This window comes from Anopheles darlingi, chromosome 3 (genome assembly GCF_943734745.1).
Source record: "Anopheles darlingi chromosome 3, idAnoDarlMG_H_01, whole genome shotgun sequence".
In the NCBI taxonomy this organism is placed as follows: domain Eukaryota; kingdom Metazoa; phylum Arthropoda; class Insecta; order Diptera; family Culicidae; genus Anopheles; species Anopheles darlingi.
In genome coordinates this window covers 7,933,967-7,961,466 of record NC_064875.1, presented here as the reverse complement: position 1 = coordinate 7,961,466, position 27,500 = coordinate 7,933,967, and the positions used below count along the sequence as shown (strand labels likewise).

The 27,500-nt window shown below is 50.0% G+C and overlaps 2 protein-coding genes across 3 annotated transcripts in view; one reads left to right on the top strand and one right to left on the bottom strand.

The window, feature by feature from the left end:
* Positions 1-5,174, bottom strand: part of LOC125953952 (sodium-independent sulfate anion transporter-like) — an 8,016-nt gene extending 2,842 nt beyond the window's left edge. The window contains exon 1 of one of the 2 annotated variants that reach the window (XM_049683840.1): positions 4,982-5,174. In XM_049683840.1, the coding sequence (XP_049539797.1) occupies positions 4,982-4,992 (11 nt within the window). In that variant the 5' untranslated portion in view covers positions 4,993-5,174. Of the gene's footprint in view, positions 1-2,608; positions 2,860-4,981 lie in introns of those variants that run through there. The other variant, XM_049683839.1, reaches the window with a different exon arrangement.
* Positions 1-27,500, top strand: part of LOC125958251 (paired mesoderm homeobox protein 2A-like) — a 36,490-nt gene that overhangs the window by 3,186 nt on the left and 5,804 nt on the right. Inside the window, exon 2 of the mRNA XM_049691481.1 lies at positions 13,789-13,985. Coding sequence (XP_049547438.1) covers positions 13,789-13,985 — 197 coding nt within the window. The remainder of the gene's footprint in view (positions 1-13,788; positions 13,986-27,500) is intronic.

Here is a 27,500-nt window from a genome sequence, read left to right as displayed (position 1 = left end):
GACGCATTTGTGGTACATTTGCTGAGCTACCTGCGAGAGGGACTCCTATTGCGAATTCGACCACCGGATGAGTCGTGCGTCATTTGTGTGTGTGTGTGTGCGCGGAAAACCGGGTACAGAAACAGAGAAGAAGCAGAAGCAAATCGGCAAAAGGTGACGCGAACGACGCCTCGAGCACTGTGGGACATTGTATCTGGCTTCAAAACATTTCCTTCTCCTCGGCCGCGGTCCGTTGTTGTAGTCTCCGACAACGACACACAGAAAACAACAACAGAAATTGACCGACGACACAACCGGGGTACGGGGTAGCGCTGTTGTGTGTTTGTGTGCTAAAATTAACATTTCTGCGAATGTCTTGCCACCATACCTTCCACCGTTCGCGTATCGCACCGCAAAAGACGCCGGTACTCATTGACGACGCGGCCGAGCGCTAGCTACTTGCGACATGAACGGTTGCGGACCATCGCGGTGGTCTAATCGGTCGAAAGTCAGCTGACGTAAGAGCGATGGCCAGCAAAGTGCGGCAGAACGGGTAACTAGGCCATCGAGGAGCACTAGAAGTTCTAGATGATTTACCTCCCGAGTAGCGCATTCCCACAACAGTGAACCAAGTCCGGGTTGTCCCACTGGTGGCAGGAGATAGCGATATCTCGTCGACAATTTGTACTTCATCGCGAAACAGCGACACAACAGCGTGTAGCGCCACGAGTTTCGATCACGTTTACTGTCGGTTCCGTTCCGTTTAGCGTAAGCGCATCATCCGAACAAGAAGCCGGCTCCATTCATCATAAATCCATACGTCCGGAAGGATAAACACTCCAAACACGGCGACTGAGGCTGATGAGTACTCGAGCGATAAATCTGTTCGGACAGCTGTTTGTGCTGCTGCTGCTGCTGATGCGTACAGCGAGTTCAACCAGCGGGCAATCGTTCCGGTTTGCTAAACGAAACTGAACCAGGACCAACACCTGGCACCGCTTGGAGAGAATCTTGCAAATGATCGTTTGCATCGCTGGCGAGGCAATTGCCAAAAAGGCACTGCTTACTAACGGTTACACGCGGTTACAGAGCAATGCACGGCCATGAATTTGAACCCGTCAGCAGCAGCTGCTGTATCGCCTTTGCCAAGTGAGCGATGTGTCGGGATTTTGGGAAAATTACTCGTACAAACTGCCAGATTCTTCTGACCCCCCCTTCCATCTCACCTGTGTTGTGAGGGAGGAGTACGAAGCGAGGAGTGGCCGGTCAGAAAGTGAAGGTAACTTCCTTCACGTGATCCCATCTATAGCCACCCAGCCCCCCGCCCATCCACAACCAGGCTCAATGTGTGTGAGTCGGAAGTTCGGAACAGCCAAGTCCACCGAGGCGACCATTCCGAGACTGCCTTGACGACGGTAGTCGAAGTTCAAGTACGTTAGCGTGTGTAGCGTTCAGCACCGGCGTCTATTTCGGGAATTTCGGGGGTTCGGTTCGGTCCGATCCAACCGCTTCCCCGGCGTTTTCCTCGGCCTGCGATCAGAGGGATGCGCGTCGACGGCGCGTTCGAGGCGCGCAAACGAGAATCAGCTGGTTCTCAGCCAGCTATGCCCGCCCCTAGGGTGGCTTGCGGTGCGGTTAAACATAAAAATAACCAACCCACTGAAGGGTTGATTCCCCCTTCTCCACTATACCGCGCGCGTCGCGTTCCGTCTTTATGATCTGCATCAAGTGCATCAACCCTCAATCATTGCGCCGCCATTGCGCTTTTGCAGCTGCAGCAAGAGCAGCAGGTAATGACAGTGACAATCAAACTGTGGTGCGCGAAGGTGTCAAAGTGATTGGCGCATGAGCCGCAGATGGGGGGGAGGGAAGATAAGAATCTCGCGTCTTGTTAACGCGTTTCGGTGCAACCGTGGAACAACCGCGGGTGGTGCTGCGATGTGCGATGATAGGACAAGAGCAGCAATTGACAGTATCTTGACATGCGCGCGCGCGCGCGCCCAGCCGCCACCGCCATGGCAGAGCGCGATTCTCGTCTTGTAAGAGATTCTGCATCTTACAAGGCATCTAGAACATGCCATCTCCTACTTCCAGCACTCAGCAACCGTAGCTGTTATTGTTCTAATGGAACAGTGGCGAAGGGATGGAGGTGTTTGCAATTTAAACACCCCCCAGAAAAAAAAACAACACACACAAATTTATCAATGTTTGCCGTACCGCGGTTTGCCGAAATTTTGTGCGCAAACAGCAATCCCGAGCCACAAACAAACAAACAGAGCAATTCGGCGGCAATCAGAGGTGCAGCAGCGCGATAAGCGGAGCGCACGATTCGCGCACGTTCTATCTCCCTGTCAACAGAACGGGAATCCGGGCGAACGGACCTGTCCTCCGGTCCGGTGGTCGTTATCGGGCTTAATTACTCTATTAGCACACTCTCTCGCGCCCGAGATTTTGGTACCCCATTAGTCACCAGGTGGACCGGGATTTGATTGTTTGCTGCCCGCGGCGGCGGTGGGTGTTTTATTGCGTCTCGTGCGTCGGCAGGCTTTTGAGCAGGCTGTCACGCGATACTACTACCGGGACCGTGCGCAGGCCCGTAGCCTTGGCCGAGACGAAACCCTGGCCTTACCTAATCTGTATCCGCGGGATGCCAAGATTACTGCTGGTGGGCAGCTCGGGCAAATCGTTGGACATTTTCGCCTGATCGTCGCCTGACTGGTTAGGCTGCGCTAGAAGAACACCGAAATCGATCGATCGATTGCACAGCGCACAGCGCACCGCGAAACCCGTCCGAGGGTTACCGATTGACTGACTGCGCGATATATAGACAACAAGCCGAAGCCGAAGGAGTCACTGCCAAGAGCGTCATTTCGAGGAGGATCACGACGACAGCACGGCAGTGTCTAGGTAGGAGTGCAGTGCGAACTATCCGCATTTGGCACCCTTTGGGTTGGGCTACCTGTCGCTTGTCGGTGGTGGTGATGGTGGTGATTCCTCGTTGCGGATACTACCCCAGGCATCCCTGTTGTTGTTGTTGTTGTGCATTCACGTGTCGGTTCTCGCATTATCTCCGCAGTAAATAACATCTGTCACCTTTCGCCCGCCTTAAGTCTCTCGCGCTTGCACGCGCTTACGTCAAAACGTCAAAAGTTCCGGTGAAATGTTTCCGTCTCGGGGCTTACTAAAGAGCTACTCCAGGGATTTGTTGCTCGAAGGCACTTAACATCTCGTTAATTTGAGTTTAAGTCCACGCAAGCATTATCCGTTAGGTTGTGAACAACGACCGAAAAAACCAATCAGTAACACGAACTCTCGCTTAATAGTGTCGTATTTTATGTGCGAAACACGTCATCGAGGGAAACAATTGAATTGAATTCCCTAATTTACGACGTACGAGCACGGTCGTAGACAAAGTGGCAGTTTGCGGCAGCAATCAAGACCCTGCCTGCCTCATTGCCCGCCACCCGACGGACTTAAGCCCGAAACCATATCTAAGCGGCACTCGAGAGGCTGTTAAATGGTAACGGCATCAATCGCTACATGGCTGCTTATCGGTGCAGGTAATCCGTGCTGGATTGATAACGGGGCACCGATCATACGGTTGCGTGCGCAACGTTTGTGTGTTCCGTTCCGACTCGACTTATAGATGTCCTGTGCAACGCGGGGCGCAATTTAAGATTTATACGAGTCCGCGAAATCTGCGGTCCCCTAAACGGTTTACGATACCAGATTCGTATGCGGCAGCAGCGAGCCATTGTTTTCCACTGGTTGTGCCAGCACGTGCGAGACAGACCAATGCGCACCTCCCCCAGAGGAGCGATGCAACGCGTATTAATCGCCGTACCAGCGAAATCATATCGCTTAAGGCAATGGTAAATCTCTGGGGACCCAAAAGGTGGGCTGAGACCCGTGGGTGTAATGTCGTCTGAGCAGCCGCAGACCACAACAGGTTCGTCAATTGTAGGTACCCGAGCAGTCCGAGATGGACAGGGCGAGATACCTGATGATGATGCAGTACGGTGGAGGCCACACCATTATCAGCGCCACCGGCTGCTCTAATCGGTTACTGATCTTACGCACCATATTGTGGCCAGATTCGCGTCGCGAATTCCTGTTCAAACTGGCCTTGTCTAGCCCGAGACCGAGGTCGTCACAACGCAAACAAACAAACAGACAAGTGAGCTCGAAACGGTGCGTGTTCCAGCAAATTCCACCACGTCCGAGGTGGCTCGTGTCCATACCCGGACTTTGCGAGGCACTCGTGGCAGTTACTCGACTCGCAACTGGTACTGCTGATGTGCGGAGGGCTATAAAGGTTTCGCAATCTATTAATCACCTAAAAGCCTTTTCAAGTTGCAACCGCGGCGCCCAGCCGAAAAGGAAGAGAGTGGACAGTGGAGGGAGCAGCGGAGCATCCTATCAACATTGACAATATTGTAGGCCGAGAATGGTTGGCCCTGCTGGGCTCTAGGCGCTCGACGGTCAAGAGCTCTAGTCAATGTTAGCACTGTTGTAGCAGCTCAACCCATCTCAATGGCCTAGCTGATGACCAACTTATCAATGACAGTGTGCACCGAGAGAGAAAAAGGGAGAGAGAGAGAGAGAGAGAGAGAGAGAGAGAGAGAGAGAGAGAGAGAGAGAGAGAGAGAGAGAGAGAGAGAGAGAGAGAGAGAGAGACGTAGAAGTCCAAAGCAACCAGGCAAACATTCAGCTCTTGAAACAACCACCGGCCGGTACTGTTAGCCTCTAGGTGTCCTCAATTTGTGTCCGAACAGCTTGTCCTGTAGCCATCAGACACTTAATTGAGAGCACCGTTGGCGGGAGGACACGGGACACGGTTGATGAGGGATCAGGTCAGATTACAAACACACGCACACACACACACACACACACACACACACACACACACACACACGCAGGTACAGAAACACGGTTTGCGGCTTTGTTTTCCCTAAATGCTTGTTCGCTAAACGGATAAGAAATGGCAGAAAAGGCAACTTACGACGATGACATGGCGACAGCGGCGCTGTACTGATCGTTTGTCTTCAAATTTTGCTTTCCACACCAGCACCAGCACCAGCACTAGGGTAGCACAAGAATTCCCCCTTTTCTAAGACAACACCCACAAAAACAGCATCAACTTTTGCACTGTTCGTGGCACGCGCACGGGTACGGTCTGTGCGCAACGTGCGCCAACGGTTTTCTGACCGGTGTCCACCAGCGGAAGGTACATTTGAATGGACGCGCACAAGAGATGAGTGACCATGCGCTAGCGGGGTAGCGATTTTTCCTGAGTAGCGACCGCCACTGAGTTCGCGTACTCACGCGCGCACACATAGACACGCACTCGGAGTGGCTACGAAGTCGCTTTAGCAAAAGAATGCCCGCGCGGTGTCTCACTCGTTCTTATCTAATGTCGTCACCAGGGGTTCGGATGGATCGTTTTGACGAACTGATTTAACTAATTGAAATGTTCCGTTTCGCACGCACGAAGTGGGTGGTGGGGGTGGGGTGGGGGAGCGTGGGATCGCACGATAACGAGGGAAACAAGAGGAAGCAGAAGAAGAAGCATGCGTTACGATAATATAATGATAGCACGCGATCTGCGCGAGACACGCGAGAGATACGGTATCGTAAATGTTTCCGCATCGCGGGGACACACACACACACAGTGCCTGTGTTGCCGTGCCCGTGTTGGCTTCTTCTTCTTCTTAAAAAAACAACAACCAAATATTCATAAAAACATAAATCTCTTTCACCGCGTTCGTGGACGCCCGGAATGCGTCACGCACGCGTCACACTAGTGCCGACAGTGGCGGGGAGCTTCCTTCTATGACGGACGGAAGTTGGCAGTTGGTCAACAGTACGCGATAAACGCGGGATATTGCTGCAGCTGAAGCTGTATTGCAGCAGCAGCAGCAACAACAACAGTGTGTCTTACCTTACCGATGACCCTAATTAACCTTTGTTTTTCTTTCGCCTCCCGAGAGGTTAGTCGCTTGTCTCTGAGATGGAAGCTAAGCGATATCACGGTTGGACACTGTTCTACTGTCACTGGGGCAAGGATGAGCTCCAGGTGCAATGAAAAACAGGATCATAAAATCATTAAAAATGATAACAACAACTGTCTCTCCCTTCCTCCCGAGGCCGGGTTGACAGGCACCATTAGCAACGCCACTCCCCCGGAAGAAGTTTCTAGAAATGATCGCGCAAAAATTCGCAACAATGCAGTGCGAATCATGCTGCGTGCGATAACGCACGCCCTTGATCCCAGGCCCACACCCACACCCTCCGGGGCAATAAATCGTGGCTACCGAAATGTGGCTTTAAATCGCGCAAATCACCAGCTAAAGATAGATTACAATTGGACGGTTTTTTTTTATGGTCGTGCCGGTTTGTTTGGGTCTTGCGCCGTCTTAAATTAGGATTTTATTGGGCAGAATGATAAGAATCAATTAAATTATCCTCATCCGCAATTGAACTCGCGAGACAGATTTTGGTTGCCAGATAGGGCCTGATGGTCAACACGTCAACGCACGCGGCCGCGTGTTTTTATGGCCCTTGCGATGCGTGCGAGACACACCAGATATGAACCAGATTTATGACCAGCTTCTGGGCCGCTTGGTGCTCAGTGTGTCGAGCGTCGAGTTGCCTACACTTTAGGCGCTATTCGACGACGGTCGGCGGTCGAGCATTTTAAGCCGCACGACGTCCTTTTGCGACCAAAAATACTTGGCAATAATGAAGGCTTTATCCGGGTTAAAGTGATATTAGATGCCCATCAGGAATGTGTCTGCACAATCGAGGAAAATACTGGCATCCTCCTGGAGGATAAGTTTAGTTCAGCACGGACATACGGTTGCTGAGCTGACGTCCAAGAACGAGGAAACCAAATCCGCAAAACCCCCATTATCGTAAGTAATCGACCGCAAGGCGCATCGACCGTGCCTTTGGGCAATTAGGGACACTATCGGACCACACCGGACTAGGTGACGAACCGGAAGAATGGCCATTGCAAACACCAAACACACACACAGACAGACATAAACCACTGCCACCGGCCGGTGGCAAGGACGTGGCCAGACCGGCTGTGATTTAAACTCACACACGGTCGAATCTTGCAGCCGGTGGATCCATCGTAAGCCAACGGCGATAAATATCGGGGCCGACCTAATTGGCGAACGCAAGCGGTCGTGTACGTGACCGTGTGTCGACCGAGCGGGATCCACAAAGCCAGATCGTTTACCGACGCACCGAGGCCGCAATTAAACCACATTAGGTCCTCTAAAACGGCCCTCTAATAGCGTTAATGTTATCGGCACTAAATTTACATTACACTCACGCACGCACGCACGCACGCACGCACGCACGTGTGCTGGAATCCGGGATTCAGTCTTCGCTTTCTCCTCTTTGATGGTGCCGGAAACGTCTCGAGTTCCGGGGCTCCATAAATAATTCCTTCACCATCGCCACCGTTCCGACGTATGTGTGGGTACTTGTAGGATGGAAAGGCGTTGCGAAGAGAAGGCCTTCTGCAGAGGCCTTCTTCTTCTTCTTCTAGCTATTGTAAGAGGCTTTAAGCAGTGGAGTAACCACAGCAACCGCCAGCAACGTTCAGTCGTTCTCAAGTCAACGATGGAAGCGACCTACGAGGCAACACTAAGAACCCGTGCGACAATGCATGTGGCCTGTGGCTGCTAGTATGTATGTGTGCTGTGGTTGACTGTTGGTGTTGGTCGTCCTCATCGGAACGGGCTGCTCCCCATGGATGACGATGATTATCACTGAGCATCCGGCTTAATTGGTAGTGTAATAATAAATTAACATTTCTAGACCATAATTCCCCCATGGAAGCTCCTGCTTTATCGTGCTGGTACTGGTGTGTGTGTGTGTGCGTGTGTGCTCACCACAAAACCCACAGCTCACATGTGTGCTCCGTCGGTCTCGGAGCAAATCTTTTGGGGATTTATGGAAAAGCCGCAATTTTCAAAACTCTCCTCACAAGACCGGTCAGTGGTGGTGGTGGTGGTGGTGTTGGTGGAAAACTATCAAACCTTAAACCCCCCTTTCTAGCATTGCTTACCAGAGAGAGAGAGAGAGAGAGTGCCTGGTATCCGGGCATGTTTGTGTGTGTGTGCGCGGGGTTTTTCGTGCTCTTCGAAGGACACACACGACGAAGAAGAGTGGCTTCGAGTGGGTTTTTGTGGTGCGCAAGACGAGGTTATAATAAATTCAACAGCACCAGCAGCAGAACCGAGTGTACCACACTCGGCTACCAGCAGTTGAACGGCCCATGGGCCGTGGCCCAAGTGGATTTTAAGATTCAAATCTGTTTTAATTCGATTGCCGCGAGCGCGCTGCGCCCGGCCCGGCCCGGCCCGGCCCGGTGGTAATTGTTGATAATTGAGAATGATTTTGCAAATTGGATTACCCGGCAATTAGTAGCCATTTAATCGGATATCATATTTCACGCCGGCGGCACCGCAGCCCGGCACTGCACTGGGTCGCTGTTTTCTTGTCCTCTGCCCTGCCCCTGCCTGGAGGTCACCTGTGTTGAGGTTGTGGTTTTGAGGCGGAGCTGTCGCATTGATTGTCGCGTTGTGGAGAGGATTTTTCCCACTGCACAAAAAAAATAATAATGCAGCCATGGCGCCATACTGTAAATCCGGCCACGATCCGGCCACGTCGTGATTGATTAAGCAGCAGCATTTTTTTTTTCGCCTTCTGCTTGGCCACGGGGCTTTCCATCATCGGAGCAGATGATTAAATCAGGCTAATTACTCCCGCGGGTGACATTGCCATTGACAGCTTTGAGTTGAGGTAATGTGCGCTTGCATGTGAGGGTTGATAGTAATTTTTCGAACGTATTTTTCGATATTATAATTGTGTGTGTATTTCAACGACCAATGTAACAAGTTGATTTGTGTTCACGGTTAAAGAGCATCCTTTTGGCTCCTGTCTGGTAAATGCAGATGGTTCCATCACTCAATGGCTGCCAGAGAACGAATAATTCTTCACCACTTTCTCGCACTTCACTTCTGGTGTGAAAAGCCCTTTTCAACGCAACATCGCCGACGTTAGCGTTTTGTTGATGGATCAGCAGCGCGCAAATGAAAGCTCACCTAATATTCCCTTTGAGTGCAATCCATCTTCAGATGCGCCAAGGATCGTACTTTTGTGTTTTGTCTTGAGAAATCGCTTCAATGCAACCTGAAACAGAAAGCCAGAACTCGAGGTGTAGCAACGAAATCCGTTTGCCACAATAAGGCCAGGCTCACCAATAGACATATGCTCTCTTTTGGCGCGCGCGTGTGTGTGTGTGAGTGCGTCAGACAGAAACAAATGTGCCGGCAAGTGGTGATACCATTTATGCCGAGATTTCATCACGTTTTTCGTGTCTGGCTCCCGCTCCCCCGGGCATGTGTGTGTGTCTGGTCATGCATTTTGCATTACCGTGGCCCGTGGCCCGGTGGTCGACGCGCGGTGGTCCGTGGTTTCCAATCTACGACCCGGTGTTGGTGGTCCGGGCTTTTGGTTTATTCAGATGTTTGCCTGTCGGTTAACCTTCACTCAACCTGGGCTGGGCCACAAGGATTGACATTGTTGGTAGAACGTTGGTTTGTGAGTGTGTGTGTGTGTGTGTATATGGTCTGGTGAGATTAAGATTAAGATGAGTCGCCTTCACTTCACTCCTCTTGCTTATCCCAGACGAGATCTAGAAAGAAAAAGAAAGAATGTGAAAATGGAACTAGTACTCCACGTCTCAAAGCGGTCCGTTTCGTCCACTACACATCGTCGTCGTCGTCGTTGTAGCCGTTGGTTGCTAGGAGCTTGGTAGGAGTTTTGAAAGATTGCCACCGTAATTGAATCGGAAAGGGCAAACGACGACGTGTCTTCATCTTTTCTCGGACTAACCAAGCTAGATACATCACGAGAGGACGAGGACGAAGGGCTCCGAGAAGCCGGGTGTCGAGGAAGCGATACAGATCCTCATACCCCGATGGCAGATTAATACCGATTGACCATAATCCACCAGGCGGTGGCAACGCCCCCGGAACCGTTCTGAGAGGAGGCTACATATTATGCTGCATCGTTGTTCCTTGGCGATTGCTCTCATTGAAGACCGGGGGGACTAAGACACTGGTGAAGGGGAACAGGGGTGATTGTGTCAAAATGGATGAGGATGATGTTCATCCTAGAGGCGTGTCGAGCTGGAGCAATTCTGATTCCACCAGCCGCTCGATGATTTCTGTGAATCGATTTCTCGGAACACAAAAATTGCGTTCGCTTCCCACAAGCTCCGACGTGCGATAAAGCTGGAAAGCCAAAAGTAGGAAAGCCCTCGGCCCGACGCAGCCTCACAAAAGGTGCCAGCGCGTAAATATTTGCCCATCGCTTCTAGCTCTGGTTCTAATTTCTGTCTTCCTTTCGCCTCAATCTCATTCCCTCCGAATCGAGCGAATGATTTGGTCTTCCCACGATCTTCCATTGTACATCCCCGGGAGCCCTGAGATGCGGCCTTGTTTCTCATCAAATATACATCGAGCACCGAGGGCGCTCTCCATGTCTGGCGGGGAGGGGAGCGTTCTTCCGTTTTCCTTTAGGCCTTGGCCATCGGAAATTAGCTTGTTTGCATTGAAATTTCCGCCTGCCCGAACACTGGGCATTGTCGGCGTTGCTGCTGGTGCCGTTGCCATGCTTTACTCGTGCCTCGAGAGGTGGATTGCGGCCCAAAAGGCAAACAAAACATGACACGGAGTTTGCGTGGACGAACCTCGCAAAAGCTGATGAGTGTCTGAGGATGGTGTGGCGACTGTGGCCGGTCGAAGGAACAATACTCGTGAGAGGTAGAGAAAGAGGCAGACGCATAGTGAAAGAGAGAATGGACAAAAACGCCGTACGGCCAATGTGCATAAATCAACGATGGTGGACCGCCGGTTGACGGTGCGAAAGATGAAAGCAAGCGCGAGGGCGCGGTACGACTTTAAGAAATGGCGCACCCCCCTACCCATTAGACCAAAACTTTATCCCATCGATCAGTCGTGTAGCGCGCGGCCATCGAAAGAAGCCAGCCCCAACCGTTGGATGCCACGTGGAGCATCGTGGAGACGCATGGTAGTCGATGGATGGAGGCGCATGGTTCTCCACGTGCTCCACCAGTTAATTTACTCAGCAGCACGCGAGCTGGCGCGAGAGTTTTAAAGTTAGCGCCATGCTTTACCTGCACTTTAAACGCAACGTTCAGTCAACAGTAACAGTCAACGCGATTAGCCACCGTTTAGTGCAAATTATTTCAACCTCCACCCGGGGGGGAAATGTACACCCCCCACATTATCAAAGATTTGCAGTCAAAGAAAAACGGTTAAACATTGACGTCGAATCCCGCAGACAAAGCAATCCATGTTCGAATGCTTATTGCGTTGCGTCTGTCTCAAGGGAGGATCGACCGCAGCGGCGTCCCATCGATGGTGCGCGGTCGAATCGAATCTTTTGAATCGTGAATCGTGCCCGGAATGCTCTTTGCTCGCAAACATTGATCCAGTTTGGGGTGGTGAGGGGTGGGTTTAGAAGCGGGGTGAAGCGTAACTCCACCAACCGCAAACCAACCGAACCGAACTGAGCCGAGCGCCCGAGAAACCTGTTGAAAAATCAATAGAAAGAAAGCATTTAATCCGGCCCGCGAATCGGGTTCGTACCGTTACCGTGGGTCCTTCGTCCTTCGTTCTTCTTTTATCCGCTTTTTTTATCTTCATCTCCAGCTCCAGAGATGTTGGTGCCGCTGAGTACGTCGCTCGTTTCGCTAATGCAAATATGCTCTACCAAGCGATGCTCAGTGGCGTCGTCGTGAGAGATCAAGAACGAGAACGAGAACAGTGTGTGTGTGTGAGTGAAAAAGGGTCCTCCTCCAGACGCTCCAGACGAAAACGGGCTTGCCAGGTTTGGTCTGGTATTCTCCGTATTCGATGTTTAATTTCTCCAAACCAAAACCAAACCAGACGAGAGGACGAAGGCTGCGCTCGGTTTCGGTCCAATAGTTTCTGGCACTGCAATCGGGTGTGCACAAACCGCACACCGAACACACACACACACACACACACACACCGGCTGGCCTGATCGTCGTCGGTTGGTTGGTGGAGTTTTTGGTGATTTCGGAAAGAAAATGAGGAAGGTTGGAGTGAAGGTGATGGATTTTATCAGAAAGATAAATAGCGTCGTTGCACATTGACGTTTTGGGTGAAGGTTGGCTGGTAAAAAGGAGCAGCATTTCGCCCCGGGGGCAGATTTCCCAGAATGGCGAGTCGAGTGTCTGTGCGAGTGTCCGTTTTGGACCGTGAGAGTGTGTTGGTTGTAGCGTCGTCATCCTCGTCGTTGTCGTTAGTGGTATTGGTTTCGTTTTTCCTGTACTTTTATTGCGCTGCGCTTTAATTTCCGACTTTGCGTTCATCATGGACGCAGTTTTCTTTATCCTTTTCTGGGATTGCTGGAATGGTGTTTAGCTTCGGATTTTAGGAAATACTTAAAACCACATTTTACTCAATCGATTTTTGTGCCTTAAGACCAAGAATATTGATTTCTCGTCTACATATATTTGCCTTCAAGCGATAAGTTTCATTTCTCGATTTCACTAATAATAACTCGCCAAATTAATAGTTTCATCCGTGGTAGAAAAAAAACACTCCAAACACTCCAACTTGGGACACCAAAAGCGTCCAAAGGACACGCTCTGTTTACTGCCGTCTCAAAGTAGGACTGGTAAAGCAAAATGGCAACATAAACAGTACCATCCCTGCCTCCTTCCTACCCTTTTCGTTCGCCAAAAACGAGCTGCATAAGCACGTGCAGACGGGTTTATCGTGGCGCTGAAATACTCACACACCCTAAAAAAACGGTCCCAAAGCGTTCAGTACGACTTCAGCGTCGTCGCGGCTTCTTAAGATGGAAGTGCTGCTGCCGACGACGACGACGCCATTCCCGGGCCGTACGTTCCTTGCAGCGAGCGGCCATTATTCATTTGGACTCGGGAAGATAAATGGGCGACACAGGCTGGGCCAGGCTGGGCGGCGGTACGTTTTCCCCTCTCTGCTACAACGACGCGCAAACGACCGGAGGCGCACACTTGCGCACCGAAGAGAGCATTTTCCAGCACGGGAGCATCCCCTCCTAGAACGGGGGTGATGCTCACGAGCCGTTCGTCTCGCTTCCTCGTCCTCGGAGAAGGCTGCGGATGCGACGGATTCGTCCTCGGTCGCTATCATCGTTGTGTTTGTGTCTAGCTCTCGCTCTCTCGCTCTCTCTCTCTCTCACTTGGCACCTTGCAATGGCCAGTATTTAATGTTTCATTCCATCCCCCGGTGTTTTGTCCTGGAGTTTTCCATTTTTTTAAGGCAAACGGCGCCCCAGATTGTGGGCCGCCATCATCGTCGTCGTTGTCGTCGTCGCCCTCTTTTACATCGCGATTAAAGGCAACCAACATCATCATGTTGCGCATGTGAGATGTTGCTGTTGCTGTTGCTGCTGCTGGTCGCTGTACACCTCGGTCTGGTCTGGTTTCTGGGGCTGGTCGTAAAGTAAGGCCACGACCCCCCCACCGGTTGGCCTTGATCCTTGGTTTGGTGGTTGGTTGGAAGAAGGTTGTAAATAAGTTTACTATCGAACATAAAAATCTTGAGCTAATTTCAATTCATTTAGAGCACCCTCTTCACCGCCTAATGAATGGTGCCGTTCGCTTAATTTGAACGACCAGAGCAAGCAAGCAAGCAAGCAAGTAGTCTGAATTCCGCAATTTCCATTTCCTGTTTCTTCCTGCAGCCGGTCTACCGTACAAGGTGTACGCCGGGCACGATTCGGTGCTGGCGGAGAAGCGCAAACAGCGGCGGATACGAACGACCTTCACCTCGGCCCAGCTGAAGGAACTGGAGCGCGCCTTCCAGGAGACGCACTACCCGGACATCTACACGCGCGAGGAGATAGCGATGAAAATCGATCTGACCGAGGCCCGGGTACAGGTGAGTACGGAACCCTTCCGAAAAAAAAAAAAACACCCAACTTATAGACACTCGATAAAAATGATAATAAAAATGATGGTGGCACCTGGTGGCGGAGGTGAGAGATGTCCTGAGATTGGTCCAGACGCTACTGGCCCAGATGATAACTTGCCCGGTGCTCCGGGTAGGCTGATTTTCCCCGGAAAAAATACCCAAAAGATATCCGCTATACCGAACCGAACGAAAAGGGGCCTGTTGAGGGGTTGATTGATTAAATTGTTTGCCAGCCTTTGTCTTGTGTGCATGTGTGCGTGTGTGTGTGCGTTTGTCTTTCGGCCTTTCGGCCTGGGACCAATTGCTGCTGCAGGATACGAAGTCCTCCACCGAAAAATCATCGACCCCGGGGCTCCCTTTAAGGCTCCTTTCACCCGGATGAAGTCGAGTACATAAAGTCCATTATTTATGACACGTGCCCTGCTCAATATTTCATAGGCCCAGAGAGCAAAACCTCTTCGAGGGTGTGTGTGTACGTACGGGAAGGTTCACGCACGGGGCGTGCGTGGAGCCGGTAGCCTGTGCCCCTGACACATGCCTTTCGATTAGATGCGAGCCATAAATTTATCACCTTCTTCTGCCGCCATTCTCTTCTCCACAACCCGGGTTTCACTGAAACTACGGGGTCATTCCGTCTCGAGATTGGCACTCGACAGCACACACACACACACACACGTACGCCGTTTCAGAGCAATCAGTCAGTCAGGAGGAGCGTGTGTAGCAGCTGAGCAGCTGCCGTTTTCCTTCCTTCTATCCTTCCAGCAGAAATGCTGAGAAAACGAAAAGAAATGATGGATTATAGAGGGGTGGGGGTGTGGGTGTGGGTGTCCTGTTTGATGAGAGGATCCTCCGCTGGGCGACATTAGGATTGATGTCCTTCGTTCTCAATGAAGCCCTCGTTTTAACCTCACACACACACACACTCTGTGTCTCTTTCTATCTTTCTCTCGTGGTGTCAATCGTGACCCCGCCGTAAATGGTGGTGAGAAATGACGATTACGATGTCAAGTCGCTGAAAGGGGCGCTGGCCAATTCGTTCCAGTGCTTATCACACCGGGCTGCATCTAATCTGGCACACGCCACGACGGCTCTTCATTTGATACGCTGGGCTGGGAAAATAGGGGGTACGGACCAGGAAGTTGTAAAACAAGTGTAACAAATTGATTTCCTTGGCCTCTCTCTCTCTCTCTCTCGAACCGGTCTCATCCACCGGTCACACGTAATCCGATACGCTTGTGGTGCGTGTGAAGTGGTTCCCAATTGATGTCGCATGATGAAGATGGGGTGTTAGGGCCGGTACTTGAACCTTGGAAAATCGAGCGTGAAATATGCTTCGATTTAGGATGCAGGGGAGGGAGTGATGAAGTTTCGTGGATGGAAATCGGTGATTTTATGGGAACCGTGTTGTTGGTCGCATTGTAGGATGCGAAAAGCAAAAAAAGAGCAGTATTTTTGATCCATTTGTTACTAAATGACTTCCGAAGATAGTTTTCACACACAATGAGTTCGGTCACACACTGTCTCACACACACACACAGACACACACTGAGACAAACCAATTCCCTGGCGAACAGAGACCAGCGGCAGTCGAATTGGGTGTTATGACAGCATTACATTCGATGTTATCTTTAATTACATTGGACCAATATTGTTCTCAATTTGCAGCTTCAGCATTCTAGCTGCAATGAGCTACTCCAGCTCCAGCTACTCCACTGCTGCCGCTGTATTTTGCCGGCTTCCTATAGGAAATGGTTTCCAAACCGGGACGGAATTCCATCGGTCCGACCGACCGAGAGATGCCGCGATAATTTACATACACAATTACATCTCTGTTGACGCTTATCTTCGCCGGAGTGTAAACAAGCGAGCTCCGCAAAACGAACCGGAACCGGCCTCCCTAAGGGTTGGCGGTGTAGCTACGTTGAAAGTTCATCGCGCCAATGACCGGACTGACGTGACAACTGGGCAGCGACCGTCAGAGCGACTGTGTGAGCGACAATTCTGTCTGTCAATTGGCGAACGGTCCAGTCGGGCGCCACGCCAGTCTGCGTCACAGGAGCAGCGTGTTCAAAGTGTTGATCGATTCAATTTTGCAGAAGGCCCTGTCAGTCCATCCCGGGCCCCGGCGGTGGCGATGGCGATGGATAGAGCCCTCGAATGGGGAATAAAATTTAATTGAAATTTCAATTCGATTATCGTACATTATACCGGGACAGGCTGTATACCGTCGCGTCTGTCGCGCAAACGATGACAACGACTCGACTCATACCTCCGGGATGATGATGCTGATGATGATGAACAAGAGCATCACCGATGATGAGGATGCCAATTTCGATTTCCGAAAGTTTACTCCCAAAACGTACGCGTTCATCGTCTGCTCGAAGCGCTGGCTGGCTGGCACTCGATGTTAATAATCGATGGACCATTATTGCGTGTCATCAGCACTCTCCTGGTGCTACTCGCACCGCGGGCGCGCACTCGCTCTTATACATATTAAAACCACCGAAATATTGGGCCCCATCCCAAAAACAAAAAGAAAGGGAAAAAGATTCGTATAAATGAAACGCGTCAAAATCATAAATAAACTACCTTTTTCCCAGCACCGGGGTAGCGTTCCAGCAAAACGGCGAAACGAGAGAAAGCAAGTGGTCCGATGATGAAGTTGCTGAAACGACCGCTGCTCAACGCAACGCCCAGTGCGAGAAAACAGGGAAGAAACAAAACCAATGAAAATGCATTTCCCAAATTAAAACCATCCATTTGCATTTCACCTGCTTTCAACCATATTTTTCGGTGGTGGATCCGGTGTGTTGCGTTTGCGTTGCGTTGCGGTGGAGTGAGTTGCTGTGGAAGTGAAAAACTTCAACATTTCAACCCCCAAAATCCCAGCCCAGCCGGCATTGTTCGGCATTTTAAAGCCTCGCGAGAGGTCTGCACCATTAATGGTGTTTCGATTGTTGAAATATCAAATTAAAACACCCCCGCGCGAACAACGCGGTCGTCCGTCGGGCGTCGAATGATAGCTCGGCGGCAGTCAAAGTGTCGTGCCGGTAGACGTTGAGACGCGACAAATATTATACAAAGTATCGGTCGACTGACCATCGAACAGTTTTGCCGCTGCCGTCAATCAGAAGTCTCGCTTAAGGGGGTTTCCAATCTCGAATCGTAATTAGTGTCAAAGCGTAGGGGTCGGTTTGTGACGTTTGACGTGATCACGTCGAATGCTTGTGGAAGCGAACAGTTTGCGAACAGGTCTCGCGGTGGAAAATGGAATTATAGATCGCGAGCAGAGTGAGTGGCCTCGATGACCGTTGCGGTGGAGGAAGGCGTTTGCGTTTTGATTAGTCTGTCAATTAACCGGGTCGAGAGGGAGCTGTGGGTGTGAGTTCCTTTATAGTACGTAGAGTAGTTTTTGATTGAAGCAGTAAAATATTTATTATTTTGTTGTGATATAGAGCCATCATATGATCAACCTAATATGATTTCAATACCTTTTCCACAATTCAATTAAATAGAAAGTGTAGCTTGCAGCTCGATAACAGATTGACATCCTTTACGTGACATCTCTATTGCCTTCACCATCGGACAGAGTACACGATACGCTCCTGTCACTGACGAGCTTAGCGCTTACATTGAAAACAAATCTTGCGCCTCTTTTCCTCTTTCTCTTTCTCTCTCTTCCCCTGCGGCTTAACACCACAAAACCATCCCTCTCTGCAAGGCACACACACACACACACATTGCAGGCACCCCTTGCACGGGGTGGTGCTTTAGGGTAACTGGTCTCTCCGGCAAGCTGCTGGATGCGGTTCCGTTCCGCTGGATGATTGAATTAAAATTCATCTCGCATCTGTGGTGTTTGGTGTCGGTTAAGCAGACGGTGTTAGGGCTTAGGTGACCCTTCTGCTGCTGCCTTTATTCTGCTTCACTCCGTTTCCCTCTTGTGCCCTTGTCCGGGTTTGCTGGTGTCAGCAGGATTTGCACGAGAGCAAACAAACGAAAGGCCTTCTTCTCGTTTGCCGTCATATGTGACGTTTTGTGAGGGGCATAGTTTTGTGTGTTTGTCAGATAGGTCGTTACAAGGTTGCATGGTTGCAGAATGGTACAACCATGCACCAACCATTAAGTGTATTAAACGGTCGTAAGCGTCATTATTGGCTGTTCGAGCCTTTCGAGCTGGTTCGAGCGGTTAATGATCTCAAAATGATTAACTCGTCGTCGTCACAACACATGAGAGATGAGATCAATAAAGGGGCAATTTTGGACCATAAAATCGAAACTGGAGCGCAGATTGACGTTCATGTGGTTTCATTTTTCACTTCCCCTATTGACTGATGGCCGGCACGATGCTAGAAGATTGGTGGGACTTGTTGTTGTTTTTCCTCGCAAACGATAAGTCTAGGAAAAATGCGTCATCTTCGTCCGAACGGGACGTCCCGGCCATTTTGCATTTCATCCGGGGCTACACCTACGGCGCTGCTGTTGCTGATGGATTGCTTCCGTTTCCAGTTTCGAGAAAAATAAATAAAAGCCCGGCTACCTTCCTTCCTCTGCGCCTGTTCCAAAATGGCCAACGCGTTGGAGTTGGAGATGATCGTTTGCAAAAAGAAAAGCAAATCTGGATACTGGCTCGGGAACGCGAATGAGGCGCGTTAGGGGGAGGAAGAAAAATGGTCCAATGACCCAGCTCTCGCCTGTCGTCATTCGCTGGGACTGTCTCGGACTTGACGGAACCGGCACGCAGCATCCGACCCCTCCCCAACGCATTTCATTGTGAGTTGTGCGTTTCTTGGCGTTCCGAAAGAAGCGTTGTTTCTGCAAAACGACTAAGAAATGGTTGATGAGAACGTACGTACGCGAGTGGAGAAGACAAAACAAAAAAAAAGCATAAAAGCTAGAAGCGTAATGATACACGCCGTCCGTTGACTGATAAAAGGGCGGCCAGTGGAAGACGAAGACGAAAAGAAGAAGGAGGGCGAACACGCACCCAACGCTTACTTTGCTGCTATTGCTGCTGCTGCTGCTACGAGTTTCCTTCTTCCTGCCAGCTCCTGTCTGACAGAGAATGAGAGAGCCGGGGAGGGAGAGAGGATGTCAAAAGTTTGAAACATTTTAATTCATCACAGCAATCCACTGACAGCATCGGGGTGGTGTAGGAGCAACCGTAGTAGGCTAGGCCGCCAGCTTCCGTCGTCCATCGGAAGGTAAAAGGTGGGAGCAAAATGGCGGAACACAAAAGTGTTGTGTAAGAAGGAACTTTGCGGGAGTGCCAAACAAATAATGCCATCTCATTTTTAGCATACCCTTAGAGTGGCATCGAAAAGTCAGGTAACAAAAATGGTTTCCAACAATACCGTTACATAAATACATAAAAAGGGCTTCTGGATGATACATCCGTGATCTTTATCATACAGTGCAGCATATAGTGATGGAATAGTATGATCCCTTGCGATTAGTACGTCGAGCGTAGAGGAATACATAAACCACAAACAGAGGGCGCTTGGCCCATCCTTTAACAGATAATTAACGAATTTCCCTCCGTGTTTGAGGAGCACAACAAACAGCACCCGGAGAAAAAAAAGTACTCCCCCGAAAGGTTCTCCTCTAATTAAATGAATAATTGATTGAAGTGTAAGCGAACGCTCGCAAAGTCTCGCTCCTTCCGCCGGTCTGTCTCTGTCTGTAGCGGAACCCCGGGAAGCAAAACCCCTGCCATAAAAATCCGAAAACGATTCGCAAACGCCACTTTTTTACCGAAGCGAAAAGGGTTTTAGTCTAGCATTCTCCGGACCCTCCGGGCGTGACTCAATACTAATCATTGCCGTTTGCCGCCAGTACCACTGTTGGTGCTGCTCGTGGTGGTATCGGAATTGAAAATTGAGAATCGCGAAAACTCGCCAAAAGGAATCCGTACGCGAAAGCAACGGTTCCGTTCCGGTCAGACGGCAGTCGACTGTGACGATGGTCGGTAAACAACTCCACAAATTACGCCATTCTCGCGCTCACGTGGCAGTCTGGTCAGCGGCCTGGGAGCCATATGGCGAGGACACACAGTATCTGCAGACACATGCAGCGCCATGGCACACGTGTGTGTACGAGTAGAGTATTTATTTGATTCCGGTGACGATTCAATGGAAGCAGAACACACAGCGCCATCCAGGATGGTTTCTATCAGCTTCACGGACCGGTCATTGGTTGGTCTTAAAAAGAAGAACCAACTAGCTCTCTAGCAGTGTAAAGAGCAGCTCCACATCAGGACAGCGCATCCAGCACTTCAAATCCAACCACTCTAGGTCGCTCTGTAAACGACCAATAATGATAGTGCCACAGCGTATGCTACCTTGTCCCGGGGGATGGGGGACCGCACATATGGTGCGCGAAGAATGGAATTATTTTTCTCGATAAATATAAATCGTCGTCAGCCACCTCCATGTGTGTGCATGTGTGGCTGTGTCTGGATCGCGCAACTCCACCGCGCTGGTTCCCGTTGGTTGGTCCCGGATGGTCCCGGATGGAACCGCAAATCATGAAATACTGTAACCCAGCGCAGTAGATTGGCCATTTTCCGCCACTGCCGCCACCACGTGGTTTGTTGGTTTTTTGTTGCTTGTATTCCAACATCCAACTCGGTAGAGGACTCGAGGACTCGCGTCTAAAAAACAATTTGTTCCAGTAAATGTAACCGGGATGGCATCTCATCTGGTCATCACCATATTGTGGTCCGCGGCCATTTCTAGCCAACACACACTCACAACACCAATCTCGGTCTCGGTATAGCGGAGAGGAGAGACAGAGGAGTTGCGACGACCTCATATTGGAGGATTGGGTTATTAGAAGCAGCTGGAGCAGCATGATTATTAAAATTTATGCTCACGACCCTCACGGGGCTCGGGACCGTCGGCGCTCGACGTTTGGCGTGCGCGAATTATCCGTTCGCGAACGGACTCACCTCACTCCGCACCCTCCCCTCTGCGGTGTGTCCGTCGGAGTGTCCATTCACTCACACTCGGTGGAGTTTGTTTTTCCAGCTCGCTTGTCCCGCAAACACCACTTTTTTGCCTCGAACTTATGCGTGGTGCATGTTGGTGGTAGTGGTGCTGGCGGCAGTGAATGAGGTGAGCATAATTTCACCAAACATATGCAGACTGCAGTGCGAAATTGGCAAATTACTGTTACCAGACCGGGACCAAAACACACATGCATAGCACATGCAGGAATTGCGGATGGTAGAGGTAGTGGAGGACCACAATTCAAATTCCTGTTTCTGCCAGTTCCTGTGGGTTTGTGGCTTTGTCTAATCGAAATTCAAAATTCATGTTCAATTATTTATCGAGCACTGACCGGTGAGTGAGTGAGAGGGTGGACCAGGGCGAGTGTTTGCATAACACGGTTGCAGCGTTGTCCGATGTGGATGCAACACTCACATGCACGCAACACAAACACACACACACACATTGTCACTTGATTGTGTGCATAGAGAAATCATTTTTGAAGAGTGCGCAACCCTTGTGTACATCCCCCAAAAACCGCATCACATGATTGGGATTGGTCATTGGGGTGCCTTGGGGGGGGGTGTGGGTGACTTCACTTAAAAACAATAAATTATCGAACCACACACCTCCACTTCTCCCCCTACCCCCTTTCCTGGTTGTCTGTTAAAAACTATAATCCAGCAATCGAAGCCGATTAGAGTTGAGAGAAGAGAGCGAGGGATTCCCAATGAGGCTTATCTGAGGTGTCTGGTCGGAACCACAAGTGGGATTTGTTGGAATGCTGGACCTAGAAATGGGCATCGAGAAGCCATTGGGGTGGACCAGCAAAATAGGGGACCACACAAGACGGATCCCTTGGTATCTCGGAAATCCATTTTAATAATTAGAATGCAACTTCCAGAGGTGCCTGGTGCGGGTCGATGCTTGCACCTGGCACTAGGTTTGAATCTCACAGATTGGATCTCACAAAACTTAGAAGGACACGGCAAAACTCCACGTGTTCTTTCGTTTTAGTGATCCGGAATAAGGAACCAGATCCCAAATAACCCCAACATCTATCGCAAGTACAGGACACATACACGCAATATTATTATTGGGTAACATTCTAGGTTACTTTGATTTATTTAGCATATTTTCAGAAACTTGAAAATATATTGCGCAGAATCTAAATACGCCAAATATATCCAAATAATCTAGAATATTGAACAAAAATATTAGCGCGAGTGTGGAACTGTCAAAACGAAGACAAGTGAATATACAATAATTTCTTTGAATTGCGCTGCACTGCAGTTTACGATATGACTGACGATAAGTATTGCATTCTTGTACCAGTGCAAGATGTTAAATAACAGTTAGCGTTAAGACAATGAGAATTTTTACCTTCATTGAAAGTTGTTTTTCGTGTTGCAAGTTGCAATTAAAAGGTACAGAATAGATCTATCTGACATCTTTGTGTTAAGAATAAATAGTTTCATTAAAAAAAAGTTCACTGTTTTACACCTTCTACATCTGCTAAAGGGTCCGCTAGGGACCGTTAAAACATAATGCCACAAGCGCATAAGCGTTACAAATGACATTGTCAGCTGTCATCATCGTTGTTCGCTCCGTCATTGGCCTCAAGTGGTAACAAAAATCCGCACTAAATGGCGCCTTTCCTCGCTATAGTTTCCATTCCCTGTCCCCCGACACCCGGCTACAATCCATTACAGAAACATCCTCACCGATCTATTGTTGTTGTCGCGGAATGACCTATCGTGACGATTCGCATTTTTCCTCGCAGCTCAATGCAAAACAAGCTCGACAATGAATAAAAAACATCGATTTAATGATCTTTAGGCCCGTCACTGCCAGGACTGCAGGGGTGTCTGCTGGTGGCTACAAATCATGCTACCCAACGGAGGGGCAAGGACAAGGACGACTACTACATTTGTTTGCAGAACGCCGTCGATGCGCGGTGGTGCCGAGCGGAAACGTTTGTCAAGTTAATTGAATAAACATCGAATCGAGCAGTACCACCCCGAGGGGGGCGGACGGGAAGGAGGGTTGCCAAAAGTGATTTCTCGATTCCGGTAGGCCAAGAGCGGAGCAGGTTAGAGCAGGAAGGAAGGAAGGAAGGACTCTCTCTCTCACCCGGGGTGCGTCCGGATTATTATTCATCGATTAACAAGTGAAACGGACAGAAAGAGAGGGAAATAAAGAAGAGAGAAAGAGAGAGATGCTCATCGTCGGTGCACCCTCGCCCTTCGGTAGCAGCAATCATCCCCTCGACCGACGAGGGTGCATCCCTGTCTGCACCCCTAATTCCTTTCGTATGCTTGTTTATTGTTCTGCTTCCGAAAAAGCTAATCAAACGCTACCACCACCACCACCACCACCACTAGCACCACCACCAGTCGCTATTGTCGCTGTAAATGGTGCCCGGGTCGCTCTGGTTGACGTTTTACACTTGGCCTCTTGGCTCGCTGCTGGCGAGGACACCGTTCCCATCCCCTCTTTCCGTCACATCCCCGTCGGTGATGAAGGGAAAATATTGGCACAAGTGCTTCGTTATCCCACTAAGCAGGATAAACAATGCGCTCGCTGCTATTTAGTTTATTGCTTCGGCGATTCGGTGACAACAAGGAGGGGGTTCCGGGACCGGGAACCCGGGATCTTTGCACCCTTGTGCCCTTCGCATCCCTCGCCCCAGCGCTCGAGGATGTCAAACGCGTAAGGCGCGCGGTCCGTCGCAAAAGGTCCGGAGGCCATCATCGAGACCACCGAGACGAAGGTGCGTCGATGAGCTGTTCATCCCCCTTTTGCTCCTGTTTCTCCTCCGGCACTTGAGCTCCGGCCATGACCGCGGTGCACGTGGCCGGCCGGCCGGACGGCATCATCATCGTCATCTGGTGCACGATGAAGATATCATTCCGTTCAGCAACGGACCGACCGAGGGTTCCGACTATTTGCCCGTGCAGTAGGTTTGGTTCTGTTTTTGCAAAAGTATCACACCATCTGTCGCGCTATTCGCGTAATGTTCAGCATCGGTTGGTGGAGGATCAGGCACTTGGCCATTGGATCAATGTGGTTAGCTTTGCTTCCCGAAAGTTTCCCTTGTATTACATCATCTGTAAAAGTGGGAATTGCGAAAAGAAAAGAACGGACCTTGGCAACAATCTTAAAGAGCACCGGGCACGATTCTTGAAGCCGCGAGATTTGCGGAAAGGAGAAAAGAAGAACGTGCCGCAGGAAGGGAAGGCAGGCACGCAACATACTCGCTCGTCGTCGTATAAGCGTTTTTATGGCCATCTGCGTACGTGTCACTTTTTAACGGCCTCTCGGGTGGCACCAAATTTATGGCCCTTTGGCCGCTTCTTTTGCTCCATCTCTTACTCTTCCTTTTCCGTTGCCTTTCTTGAATCCGGTTGATCGATTGATCGATTCAATTTGCAAAACCCACCCCGGCTTCGCTAGAAGGAGTTACATGCCGATGCCGGTGCTCCCCGAAGGAAATTCGTCTTTTTCTCTCCCCAAAAACCCGAGCTCGGTGTGTGTGTGAGTGTGTGTGTGGGTGGGGTTTAAATTTTTAATTCAATCAACGCGAAATGGGCCTTTTCCCGTAGAATTGTGCCGGGGGGGTTGATGATGCCGGAGAGATGATATGCCGAGGTACAAACTATCGTAAAAATATCGCAACAAATCTTGTTTTCTCTCTCTCTCTCTCTCTCTCTGTTGGGTTACACGAATTCGTCCACTGGGACCACCGCCACTGGCGCCGATTTTTATGTGGATTTTTATGGACCTTTAGAAACGACCAAACCGGGAGCGCCCTGGTTTGGTTTGGTGATTTTCTTGGCGAAAAGCGAAGGAAATTTAGGGTTTTACCATTTTAATCGTCCCCGCATTACGAAAGGCCGATCAAGGCCGGTCGATCCGGATTGAGAGCTACATCTGGAATTGAATTAAACGAACGAAGCGGAACGCGAAATCACGCGTGATCACTGGTGGCGACGGTTGGCTTTTTCGGGGTTTTTCCGGTTAACCAAATCAAGTGCTCGTCATACTCGCCACACCCGTGGGGGGAGGATCACCATTTCCAATCGTTGCATTAATTATGGATGAGAACTTTCCCTGCTGGCGGTTCCGGGCGGATGATGGCGGCAATCAAAAGGTCTTCGATTTTGTGGCCAACGAAAGATTCCAGAAGAAGTGTCTTTGGAAGAAAACTTAATGGCCAGCGAACGGCTCTGGAGGCAATAAATAAGATTTTTTTGAAAAGATTTTTCCGCCTTTTCCGATCATAAAACTTCTGGTAAAGAACTTGGACCGCGTCCGCGGAAGGTGGAGAGGTTGCGAGGGAGCCAAAGACCCAAGAATAAAAAAGGGACGCGACGCCGATGGGACTCATAATTGAATTGCTCAGCACATTGCTTCGGGTCCCAACGGGAAAAAGGAAGAACGTGCGCTCCTCAGGAAAAAGCGAGATCGAAATGTGGTTAGTTGGCCCAAGAAAGGCCCAAGAAGGATCCATCGGTTCCGAGAGCTTTTAATTAGCCAATTTTGCTTGACCTGACCCGGGGACACGTGCGCTGACCGATTTAATAATTGGGTCACCTGAATCCAAGGTATGCAAATATGCCAATATGGGTGTCCTTTTCCTTTTCTCGTGTACGCGTGTGTGCGGCATTTGCTGTAACTTTCTTCAAGAAAAGAATCTTCTCGGTTTGTGGTTCGTCGTCCTTTACCGCAACACGACCGCTTGCGGGTTGCGGTTTGCTGATTACATTTATCATCGACAAATTGTTGCTCGAAGCAAATTGGAAACTAAAACGGCAACGACACACACACACCCATGAGAGAAGGAATGGTTCTGGTAGAGGATTTCTTCGGTCTGGAAAGGGGTTGGTCAGTTTACGTGACCTGCTCCGGCTCAGAAGACGCTCGTTGTTTTCGCTCGAACCGGCATCTTGATTTCCTGTGGACCATCTGAACGTCTCATTAGGTGTCTTCCGTCTTGGACGTTGACCAGAACGATGTCCAAGATGCACACACACACACACACAACAGGCAACAGGAGGGGACAGTAAATAAAAGTCTGCAATCGGAATTGGACACAAATAGATACAAGCTGTCCTTCTGGCAGATGTAGAACACACATTCCGGTAGCTCACACACACACCGGCACACATACTAGGGCTGTGAGTTGTGCTGTATTTATAAATGAATTGTTTATTTTAATCATTCATAATCAAATAATGAATTAAGAAAGTTAAACATCGGCATCGGCTTCGTGTGCGACCGATCGCTCTGGTCGTTGTCCAGTGTTTGTCCTCACACAGGCACACACACACACACACACACACGCCGTCACAAGGGACATGTGCGCCAAAGTAAAACGCCGGAAGACGCTACACCGGGGAGAGGGTCATTTAGGTCTTCGAGGACGAGGACCGTTTCGATTCGTTTGCTGCAGCAGCACCACCACCACCACCGGATGCTTAAGATGCTTCCCTCTCCAGCATGGTCCACACTCCGGTGACAAAGATGAACTTCTTTGGCTGCCGTTTTGTCTTGTTGCTGCGGCTGCGGCGGAAAAACGAAAAGTAGCCGCAAAAGGAAAAAGAACGCAAAGAATCCGAAGATGTCCTTCGAATTGGCCCCGCAAGATACAAGTCCTTCCTTCTGCTCTCCCGTTCTCTCGAATCCGTCGAAACTCCTGGCTCCTCGGCGCTGTCGACCCTAGCGGGCACAAAGCTGAAAGATTCCGCACTAATTGCATTAAAATTCAGCACGACCTTTGGCCAGCTCGGAGTGGATGCGAGCAGTTGGAACAACACCAACACAAGCGAGCACAAAAAGAAGAAAAGAAGTAGCTACCTTCCTTGAAGCAAAATGAGTTCAACTGACCAGAAATGGGGAAAAGTTGGTCAGAGAGTGGGCGCTTTTTCTCTCTCTATCTCTCTCCCTCTTGAATCCCAGTGAATGCCAACAAAGCGGGGTAAGTTTTGGGACGCGCCTTGAATAGTAAGTCCAAGCTTCTTCAAGAAGCGCCACGGCAGAACCCTGCACCAAACAAAAGAGCCCCGGGAGCAAAAAAAAAAGAACAAAAAAGAAAAACCTGAGATTCCCACAACTAAATGGCTAAAAGTTGGGTTAGTTTGGTCCAGTGATTGAAATCAAACATCGAAGTGGGCTGCTGGTGCGTGATTTGTGGCGAGCACTGCTCCTGCTGTTGCTGCTGCTGCGACTACTACTACTGCTGGCAACACTGCTAGCAGTAGCAGGAGGAGTGCAAAAATGAAAACTGATTGTTTGACAATCGAAACACCGGAACGGCGTTGTAATAGTTGAATAGGAGGACGGCCACACACAACAACAGTAACATTTATTGCGTCTGCGTGTGGCCCCCCGGGTTTGGGCGGAGGTTGGACTGAACCTTCCTGGTCACTTGAAGAGTAAATAGCGTAAGTAAAGCAAACAGCAACCGCTCCCGCTGCCACGAACGCCATTT